This window comes from Ursus maritimus, unplaced genomic scaffold (genome assembly GCF_017311325.1).
Source record: "Ursus maritimus isolate PB19 unplaced genomic scaffold, ASM1731132v1 scaffold_1, whole genome shotgun sequence".
NCBI lineage: Eukaryota > Metazoa > Chordata > Mammalia > Carnivora > Ursidae > Ursus > Ursus maritimus.
This window is the reverse complement of record NW_024423343.1, coordinates 3,304,009-3,315,002: the sequence shown is the minus strand read 5'-3', so window position 1 is coordinate 3,315,002 and position 10,994 is coordinate 3,304,009. Positions and strand designations below refer to the sequence as shown.

General features: G+C 48.7%; 1 protein-coding gene across 3 annotated transcripts in view; it reads left to right on the top strand.

Moving 5' to 3' along the window:
• The first annotated feature begins 830 nt into the window (after positions 1 to 830).
• The window catches only part of SCLY (selenocysteine lyase), a 36,843-nt gene continuing 26,679 nt past the window's right edge, over positions 831 to 10,994 (top strand). The window contains exons 1-3 of one of the 3 annotated variants that reach the window (XM_040638651.1): positions 831 to 963; positions 3,616 to 3,728; positions 7,743 to 7,843. In XM_040638651.1, coding sequence (XP_040494585.1) covers positions 875 to 963; positions 3,616 to 3,728; positions 7,743 to 7,843 — 303 coding nt within the window. In that variant the 5' untranslated portion in view covers positions 831 to 874. Of the gene's footprint in view, positions 964 to 3,609; positions 3,729 to 7,225; positions 7,324 to 7,742; positions 7,844 to 10,994 lie in introns of those variants that run through there. The other 2 variants (XM_040638646.1, XM_008690281.2) reach the window with 2 other exon arrangements.

Here is a 10,994-nt window from a genome sequence, read left to right as displayed (position 1 = left end):
TGCTATGTCTACATTTGACAAGACATGAGCTCAGTTTGCAAGCAAGAATGAACAGAAATAAGGAACCCAGAAACCTAGAGGCTTGCAGAGCTGGAAGAGAAAACGTCCGGACCCCAACAGGAGATCAAACTGAGAAAGTCTTCGAAAAGCCCATTAAAATTCAACTTCTTGCCAAAGCATTCCCGAATTCAAATTCTGGTCCTTCACACGGTGTGAACTTGGGCAAGATGCTTAATTTTCCCCCAATTTCCTCCTAACAGCGCCCACTTGATGTTCCCAAGATCAAGTCAGTGAGTAAGTGAACGTGCTCACAGCGGTGCACGTGCTCGGGGCTCAGTTAGACTGGCGCGTGCACGGCTGCCTTCCGTTGTGGGCGGCAGCGTGGAGCACCGTCACACGTGCCCACCCTCCGGGGTCACACGGCGGCACGTTCCCACAGCTCCAGCCCACTCCCCGCTCCTGCTCCTCGGGCTGCCCCAGGCTCCGGCAGCCCTTCCTCAGCTCTGGCTCCCGCACCCCTCCCGCCCACTGCGCGTCACCCACGCTCCGGACTCTGCAGAGCCGACCTTCCCGCGCTGCAACGACGCCGTGGTAGCTACGGCTGACACGCTCGGGGTCCTGCGCGCGAAGGAGCCCGCTCTCCACGCCGCAGCCCGCCTCCCCGCCTCTATGATTCGCCCCCTGGGACGCGCCCCCGTCACCTGACCGCACGCAGCCAATCGGCATCCCGCCGGGGCCGGCGCTGCATTGGTCGGAGTGCAAAGCGCAGCCAATCCGGACGCGGCCCGGACCTCGCGGCCCCGCCCCTCCGCTGGGCCTCGGGGAGGCGCACGAGGCTGCGGGCGAGTCGGGGCTGAGCCGCGGCGGGGCCGGGATGGAGGCGGCGGCGGCGCCCAGCAGGGACGCGCGGGGGCGTGCGGCCAGTCATCCCCGCGGCCGCGGAGAGAAGAGCCCGCCGGACAGGTGTGCTCAGTGAGGGGGAGGCGGCCGGCGCCCTCCTCCGGGACGCCCTCGGGGCCCCGTGGGGCGAGGGGTGCTGGTGCCCCGCCCGGGGAGGTCGGAGGCGGGGAGCGGGGAGGACGGTGGGGGTCCCGCCCGGAGGGGTCGCCAGCTGGCGGCACCGCAGGCCTGAGGGTCCCGCGCGGGGATGCACTGCGTCTCGGGGGCGCGAGCCGGGAAGGGCGGCGGGTGGGGGCGCGGCCTGGGCAGGGCTCCCGCGGAGGTGACGCCCGGAGGTCAGCGCACGAGTTCTAGGGAAGCGCGCCCGGGATGCGGACGTGGGCGGCAGGGGCCTGGCGGCGCCGCGGTCAGAGGGCAGAGCCGCGGAGCTCAGGGAGGACTTAGGCATGCCGTCTCGGGGTGGCTGGGTGCGGGACAGGAGAGGAAGCGGGGAAACGCTGGGAACGTGCTGTAACGCCGTGTGCCCGGAGCGCTGGCCGTCGGGGCGCGGAGCAGGGGGGTACCGAGACAGAAGCCGCAGGGCTGGCTGACGCGTTGGTGTGGGGCAAGGAGGGCCTGAGCGGCGGGCAGAGTGGGGAGGAGGCCAGGGAGGCCTTCCAGCGCACAGTACTTCCTCAGCCTGCTGCCAACTATGCATTTTCTTGTTGCTGAGACTTCACTTACTCCTTTTCTGTAATCCTCTCTGCCTGAATGTGAGGAGTGTGTTGTCTTTAAAATTTGGGTCCAGGTCTAAACCTGACCATTTCTTTCCTTAGGCAGTCTACTTCGGTTGAGCCTGAGCAAAAGTTGGGGGGGGGAGCCCCCGAGGGAGATTTGAGTGGAGAGGAGAGTCACCATACCTTTTTATTATATTTTGGTTATGAACCTAACAGAGTTTAGCTTTCCTATCCAATATTGATAGCGTTTTAAGGAACAAGCAAATAATGGAGCAAAGTTATCTATAAAATGTTAATCTGAAATTCAAGCCATTAATGTTTCACTCTGCTGCAGTCGCTGAGCAGACACAAGTAGCTTGAGGAAATGTGGGGTACTTACAGGAAGTGAGAGCAAAATTAAGGACACATGCAGATTTAAGTCACAGCAGAACCAGGAGATACCCAAGGCCAGAGTGGCTAACGGTGGCAGGTCAAACTTCCCAAAGCCTTAAACCTACCAAGTGACTTTGGACAGCTATAGAGAAGATGTTGCATTAAAACACCCTGTGGTTTGGGGGTGCCTGAGTGGCTCAGCCAGTGAAGTGTCTGTCTTTGGCTCATGTCATGATCCTAGGGTCTTGGGATGGAGTCCTGCATTGGGCTCCTTGCTCAGTGGGGAGCCTGCTTCTCCCTCTGCCTCTGTTTGCCACTCCCCCTGCTTGTGCTCTCTCTCTCTCAAATGAGTAAATGAAATCTTTTAAAAAATTAATTAATTAATAAAACACTCTGGTTTAAAAAAAACTGTGTTTTAACAGTCGTGGTTGGTAATTGTATTGAATTTTCATGTGGATCAGTTTAAACATTGTTACTGATTTTAAAATCAGGTCAGTTAATAGTATTAGACAGGATTACCTATTGTATATATATATGTATATATATATATATACATATATATATGAAAGTTTCTGATATTGTTGAAAAGATACACAGATAAATTTTCGAGAAGGCATCCTCCAGGAGCTGTGCTTTTCTGTGACACTTTGTTCTCTTGTAAATCCAGCCCCTGCTGTGCGCCAGCCCTTGTCCTCAGTGTAAGTGACAGAGCAGTGAGGGAAACTGGCAAAGCCTGTGAGCTTCTGGAGCTGACATAACTTTCTACTGAGGCCGACAGTAAACAGGGCCCAAGTCTAGTGTGTCACACGCTGAGGAGTACCATGGAGAGACAGAGGAAGGAGGAAAGGGACTGGTGGCTGTAATTTTATTTAGAGCTCCAGGGAGCTTCACAAGAAAGTCAAGGTGGAAGAAAGACCTAAGAAGAAAAGTGGGGTGGGGGCGTGGTCATGCTAGGCTCGGAAACTGGAAGTGGGAGGGGAGAAGTAGGCCTGCCCAGGGTCCCGGACCAAGTGGACAGTGTTGGGAACAATGGGTGCCCAGATCACCTGCGCCTTCTGCCAGCACAGAGATTACAAAGAAATGAAGAAAAACTACCAGTGAATTAGCCGTCATACAAAGAAATGAAGAAAAACTACCAGTGAATTAGCCGTCATACAAAGAAATGAAGAAAAACTACCAGTGAATTAGCCGTCATACAAAGAAATGAAGAAAAACTACCAGTGAATTAGCCGTCAGGAAGGTGCAGCTTCCTGGGCGCTCATGCTTCCCCCACTTCCGTATGGAGGAGAAGAGCTCCCACATTGGGAGCAGATGGGTAGGCTTCAAGGCTCAGGGGGCCATTGATCCTACCAAGGGGTGGAAAAAACTTTTGAAAATCTAAATGGATGGTCTAGCGATTATAAAGGAAACTAGCAAAACTCGATTATTGGAAATTATGCATACCTTTCCATAATTCGTGAAGATTTGGAGATGTCCATGTGCAGTTTGTGGAAGGCTGCACGGGGTGTCTGCAGGGGAGCACCTGACCTTGATGGCATTTGCTCTGTTGAGCCGACAGAGCGCAACTGTGCTTCCGTACTCCATCACCTCGTCCTTAACAGGCACGTCTATGTTTTCTTTCCAGCAGGAAGGTTTACATGGACTATAATGCAACCACCCCCCTTGAGCCAGAAGTCATCCAGGCCATGACCGAGGCCATGAGGGAAGCCTGGGGAAATCCCAGCAGTCCTTACCCAGCAGGTAATCCTAGAAGGCGCTCACAGATCCGGAGATATGGGGGGCAGAGGCTCTCAGAGAAATCGTACACCGCATGTGATCACTTGGTTTTGAATAGATTTTCTGTTAACTGCAAACCTGCGGTGTAATTTTTGGTTGGTTGGTTTTCAGAGAAGTCGAAACTTGTCATTGAGCTTGTTGGTACCATAACGTTTCATTTTTCACACTCTCCCGCCCCTCACCCAGATGAAAAAGATGTCTTATTAAGAGCTATTTGTAATAACAGTACCCATTAAAACCCTTTCATGTATCTGTCTCAGGGGATACTTAAAAAATTTGCAAAATAGATCTTTTAAATCATCAGGATTGCATATAATCCTGGCCTTTTTTTAAAATGAAAATTACTTTAAAATTCTTTATTTTCATTATAATAAAAAATATTCTTATTTCTTGTTTATTCTTGTTTTAATGGAGATCATTAAATTGGCAGTTTTAAGAAAATAATTTGCTCCAAATCAGTAGTTTTACGTCCCAGCTACATTAGGTTTTTCAGATGCTGAGCTAGTAGTACCTTTTTTATTTAATGCTTCTCAGAGATAATTAAGGTGAACTGCCTTAACTGTGGATTATGATGAACTAAAAGAGCTTTCAGACAGACTGTTGCCAAACCCTAGATTTTAGTAATGATTATATGCAACTTTACAGGCTTTCGCAGATTTTCGTATCTGTTTGGTATGAGCTTCACAACTTGATAACTAAAAGCTTTTTCAAGATCAGGTACTAGTCATTCATTAACTTCTTTGTTGGTTTATTTGGTATGTGTATTCTGGCTAATCTTCTGAACATTGCCTTGGATGTAATTTTTCCTCTAGTAAAATTGTACCTTCTGATGCGTTAAACTTGAGAATATGGAGGACAATTAAATGCTAATAGAAAACATTTCTTATAAAGAAGTTTAGGAATAATCCTGAAGGAGAAATTCCCCTTCTCGACTGACGAAGCCTGTCAGTGGCTTTCTGGGGGCGCCGACAGCCTACATTTCTTTAAGAACCATAACTAAAGTGCACGTTGCGATCCACTTGTTGGTACTCACATAGATTTGGGGGGAAGGGGGAAGGAAAAGAAAAGAGAAAAGAAAATCACCTTTAAGATAGAATGGTTTATTTTCACAAATTTAATGATAATAATGATTTAATCATGATAATAATTCCTTTGGGAGAATTTATTTTAGGGAAAAATATTAAGGACATATAGGAAGAGTTTCGATACCCAAGATGTTTATCACAGCCTTGCTTGTAATAGTAAAAACCTGGAAATAACCTCCATGTCCATCAGTCAAGGACTGATCACACTGAGTGTGCTGAAGCCCTAAGTGGAGTTGCAGGCCCTGTCAGAGCCATGGTGTGGACTAGGTCAGTGACCCAGAAGCAGAGTAGCAGCATGTGGTTCAAGTGGGAAAGGCGTGTCATGAAACCCCATGTGCAGTATGGTCTCTTTGTTTCTTATACCCCCCGTTCAAGAAAAATTGTGTATGAGCAAGTATGGAAAAGGTACCGTTTTGCTGGGAGATGCAGAAACCCCCACATAGCAGTAGCTTCAGCACAAGGGCTTAAGCAGGTGGAAGGCTTCTGCATCCGATCTGCTGCATGTTCGCATCACGCAGCCTCTGGAAGGCTTCACTATATACTTTCAAGAAAATGAATATGATGGTGTCTTAGTGTTATTATGGAACTAGATTTGACTTTGTGGACCCCTGAAAGTGCCTTGCCCCCACCCCAAGGGCTCCCCAGAAGACACTTTGAGAGTAGCTGATTTAACCAGTATTGGCTGAGTACTCACTGCATGCCAAGCACTGTTCCGGTGAGGGATAAGGCACAGGGTACGAAGTACCTTGGGTCTTCAGGGCATGCCTGGAGAGTGGACCACGATGGGGTCAGTGGAGTTTGGTGTCTACTAGGAGAATATTTCAGCAGCGGCCTTGACTCAGCTGGGCTGGGCAATGCAGAGGTGGGGCAAGATTCCAGGTATTTTTGACAGCAGAGCCTACAGGATTTGCTGATGGGTTGGATAACAGGTTATGAGAAAGGCAATAGCCAAAGCTTTTGGCCCCAGGCCCCGGAAGGACGGAGTCGCTATTTATTTACTGAGCTAAGAAAGGCTGAGACGAACAAGTTTGGGGGAGAAATCATGTATTTAGCTTGGCGCAGGTGTAGTTTCAGATGCCTGTTGGATACCCGGGTGGAACGAGTAGAGTCTGCAGCACGGTGCTGGTTATTCAGTCTTGAGTTGCTGAGGGAGGGAGGATCCGAGGACCTGGCCCCACACGGCTGGGGGGGGGGGCGGGGGGCATCTGGATTTGGAGCCCCGCCCAGCAAGGGGAGGAGGCGGGGACCTGGATTTGGCACACAGGGACCTTGGTCAGGGTAGGTTTGGGAGGCCAGGGGCCAGAATACCTGATTGCCAGTGAGTTCAAGAGGGAATGGAAAATGGTGGAGATGGGAAAGGAGAAACGGGCCATTGCTGGGGGGAAGTAGAGGGGTTCTGGTGTGAGAACGGCCAAGTGAAGGAGGGTTGCTTTAATGGATCCTGGGAGCCACACACGCCCCTTACTATCCATCTTGCATCCTGAAAAGCAGGAGTTCCGAGACTTCTCTTAAGTCAGTTGCAATTACCAACCACCCTTTACATTTAGTTACACTAGCAACTTCGACTTTCCAAAAGTTTAAGAGTAAGAAAATAGACACCCATGTGTCTCCTACCTAGACGCAACAGTCTTGCCATATTACCTTGATCTCTTTTTTTCTAAATTTACTGCTTTTTCATGAGCCCTGGAGAATGAGTTGCAGGCAGCATGATACTTCCCCGTCACGGGGAAGCACCTGTGTGTGTGTAGAAGAAGGGACTTTGTCCCATCACAGTGCCGTGGGTAAACCTCAGAACACGACAGGAAGGTCCTGCTCTGTATTCAGGCCATATTCCCGTTTCCTCAATTGAGGATATTACTTGTTAAAAAGATAAAAACTGAATTAGCAGCTTGGGGTGGGGGAGAAAACCAGTGCTAGCAAATATCTCATGAAAATATAAATTGTAAGTAAAGGATAAGAGCAACCACAAGGTCATTTCTGGCAGTTCTTTGACCTGTGCAAAGTGGACGTGATTCCGGATTCTGAGTGTCCAACAGCTTGTGTTCCCAGGACGCGTTTCTTACAAGTAGGGCTGGATAGTCAACAGACTTTGGAGACTGTCGATCTATAGACCAACGAAGAATGGCCACTGACATCGTCACATTTCCCGTCCTGGCGCCTTCCTTTCTCTGCCACATACAGTTTGGTCCCTTCTTTTGTGCCAGCCAGTGGAACTGGCTCACAGCTGGGGTGCACGGCCCCCGTGTGACGGCAGATCTGTCCCTGAGGCAGGGACCTCTCTCATGCGCCCGGGGGACCTGCACTGTGAGGTGCTGCGTTGGACCTTGTGTTGAGGAGTCACGAGCATTCTTTTTGCTTATTTTTGTTGTTTTGCAGCGTGATCTTAAGCAAATTATTTCATCCCTTCACCCTCCTGTCTTGATGAATGGGGAGCAAGGCAGATGGCCACAGCTTCCCCTCTCCTGTAGCATCCGGTAAGAGGAAGCCCACGTCTTCGGGGATTTTAGGGTTCCCGCGCGTCCCCCCGTATTTGTTTCCACCTCTTACTAAGTCTCAGTAGGTGTCACCGAGTTGCTCCTATCTTGCTCCTGCCCCTCGACCAGCTTATTTTTAGGTTGTGGCCTCTTGTATTCATGTTAATGGGACATGGGTCGTCTTAGAGTTGCCCACTTAGAGTTGTTCCTTCATGTCTGGTTCTTTTTTTTTTTTAAGATTTTATTTTTAAGTCATCTCTACACCCATTGTGGGGCTCGAACTCACCACCCAGAGATCAAGAGTCACACGCTCCACTAACTGAGCCAGCCAGGTGCCCCATGTCTGGCTGTTCTTTTAAACATGTGTTTATTGGGCTTAGTGAAGCAATGTTAATGAGTTTCCATTTTGGTCTCTCAAGGTAGGAAGGCCAAGGACATTATTGACACAGCTCGGGAGAACATTGCAAAGATGATAGGTGGGAGACCTCAGGACATAATCTTCACTTCTGGCGGCACTGAGGTAAGTTTCTAAACAGGCTCACAGTCTTTTAACTGTAAGTTATATGAAAAAAAATAGGACATGGTTCCCTCTTGGTATTTTTTTTTTTTAAGAGTAATGCTTGGTCTTGGTCTTGTTGTTTTGCAAATTAGCTTCATATAATTAGCCAGCATTTATCCTAAAAGTAAATTCCAGGCGGCTGATAGGATATTCAGACCATAATGTGTAAATTAACTTGCATTATTTCAACAGAGAGTTTCCCCTTCATTTTGCCCTGGAATTATCCATTTAAATCCCTACTAAATTGTTTGCCTTATTAAGAGTTTGAGGTTTGACCCATTCCAGATGTACTTTTAGATTGATAGAAATTCTCAAAGGCAGTGGGATGGCATCAGGGCTTCTGCTCAATTAGTAATAGTGTCTCCCTTTCTGGGAAGGAGGGTGTGACTGTCACCCACAGGTGATGTTACTGTCCACATGGAGAACCCAAGAGAATCTGCAGCTAGATTATTAGAGTTAATAAGAAAATTTAGTAGTTAATTAGATACAAAAATCAATCGTGTTTTTAATGTACCAGCAACAAGCAGGCATGTTGTCAAAAATTGATCTCTATGCTCTAGAGCCAAAGTGTTTGGGGACTTTCGCTCTTCTAGAGCGAAGACAGAGTTTGGGGATGAAGAGGAACGATAGTTTATTACTTTGCCAGGCAAGGGAGGCTGCAGCAGGCTAATGCATCAGAACTGCAGACCCACCCCAGGCAAAAGGCTGAGGGGTTTCATAGGAAAATACAGGATCCGGGCAGCGTCGATAGGAGTCTGGTGTGTCCTACCAGCCCTGTTGGTCATGTCTCCATGGTGGTCTCATGACCAGTGTCGGCACTGGCCATCTGAGTCTCATACTAAGTATTGATACCAAGTCCCTGGAATAAAGGATCCTGCAGAAAAGCAGTGAAGGGGTGGGGGTGGCTTTAAGAATGAGAAGGAGAAAAATGTGTTCCGTTTGAAGTCAGACCTTGCTGGAGCATTAGTGTGTCCCTCTTAATTGCCAACCATCCCTGCATTTCTATAGCGGTTTCGGGTTTTTACCAGAGCACGAAAAACATCAAATACTTAGGAAATAAATCTAACAAAAAAGAATTTGTAAGACTTTTTTAATAGACCCCACCCCACCAGGAAAGTAATAGAAATATTAGTGTATACCGCCTTCTAAGAAGTTCTGAAAAAATGGAGCAATTCACCTGCTCCCAGATTGGAAGACCCAGTGTCATAAACGCACCAGTTCTTCCCAGTTGATCTGTAGAGTCAATGCAACCTCAGTCAAAATCCTGACACTTTTTTGGTGGAATCTCACAAGCTAATTTTTATGGAAATACCAAAGGCCAAGAACTATCAAGACCTTTGAAAGATTAAGAACACAGTGAAATGACTTGCTCCACTAGATATCCAGCCTTTTGTAAAGCTTACTAATTAAGGCAGGTGGTCTTCGGGCAGGGACAGACGGTGACCAGAAACAACACTGCATGTATGGGTACTTGTCACATGACTGGGGTAGCTGTGTATCCTGGTTTGCTCAGGACAGTCCCAAGATATGCCCGTTGTCCTGACATAATTTTAATAATGCCCTCTTATTCTCAAGTTTTTCTGGCTCAGATGCTCGGTTATATGATCACCATATATGGCTGAGGTAGCCTAAGAGAGCAGGAGGAAAGAATGGCCTCCAGTAAGTGGTGCTGGGACAACTGTATATTCACAAAGAAAAAGGAAATTGGATTTCTGCTTCACAACATAAAATAATCATAACTTCAGGTGTTACAAATACCCAGTTATGAGAAATAAAATTTGGAAAGATTCAGGTGACAGGTTTATATCTTTGTGATGATTAAGAGCAATGAATTTCTTATATATGATGCAGAAGGCACTAACCATAAAGGAGAAGGCTGATAAATCGTACCACCACCACCACCACCAAACAGACTTTACTTCATCAACAGTCCTATGAAGAAAACAGAAAGACAAGCTAGACAGTGGGGGAAGACATTTGCAACATATAACTGACAAAAGACTAGCATCTGGGACATAAAGGCAGGTCACCCAACAGAAATATGGGCAAGAAACTGGAGAATGTGCTTCACAAAGCAGAAGCCCAGTTTCTACATGTGAAAATACTTGGCCTCGTCATCAGAGGAAAAAACCTTGAAACATGTCTGCACGCCCATCAGAATGATAAAAATTAAGAATTGCAATGGTAGTAAGTATGGGCGCAGGCCGTAGAGCAGTAAGCACTCACAGATGGCAGAGCATAGCCTGGAATGCCGTCTGAGAAAGCGCTTGGCGTTATCTGGTGGAGTTGAAGACATACGTACTCTGCCAGCCAGCAGTTTCACTCGTGGGGCGCAGCCTAGACAAGTGAGACGCATGCACACCAGGGGCAGGTAAAGCCTGTTTACGACAGCCGGAAGTGGGAGCAGCCCAGGTGTCCCTCAAAATTAGCATGGACCAATGTTAATACATTGTGTTGCACTCCTGTAGCGGGACGTCACACGGCCACCTGCAGCAGTGTGCACGGATCTTGAGATGCCGAATGAATGAAGTCAGTCGAAGGGTCTCTTGAGCCTGGTCTGGCTGAGCAAGGGGTCAGGGAGCTGCCACCACGCCCCTGGGCCCTGTGACACCACTGAGACCAGACTCTCGGTGGCCCACAATGAGCTACCTCAGGCCCAGCTGCCCGGTAGGGCCATCCTGGTCTCATCTGGTGCGAAGGAGGTTCGTGGCCTGCGAGCACGTGGTGCATTTTCAGATGTGACCTGAGGCCGCTGTGCTCCCGTTGTGGCCCAGGGCAGCCATTTCCAGGTTTCAGCAGACACACGCAGTACGTGGCGGGGGCTTGGGCATCTCCATCCTGTTCACAGTCATCGGGTCATCTCTTACACTGCTCCACGATGGCCTTAAATGGGCTTGTGGGGACTCTCCAGCCATGTGGTGCCCCGATGGAACCTCTCTGTGGATAGAATAGCTGCGTGGCTGTGTGGGGCACCAGCAGTGTGACCTGGGATCTCTAAAGAAGCATCCACTGGTTGGAGAAACCCATCTGAGTCGTCCATCCCCAATCCGATATGTCGCCCATCCATGAGCCACAGCGGGGCAGACTCTGCATGCCACCAGGTGGACACTGT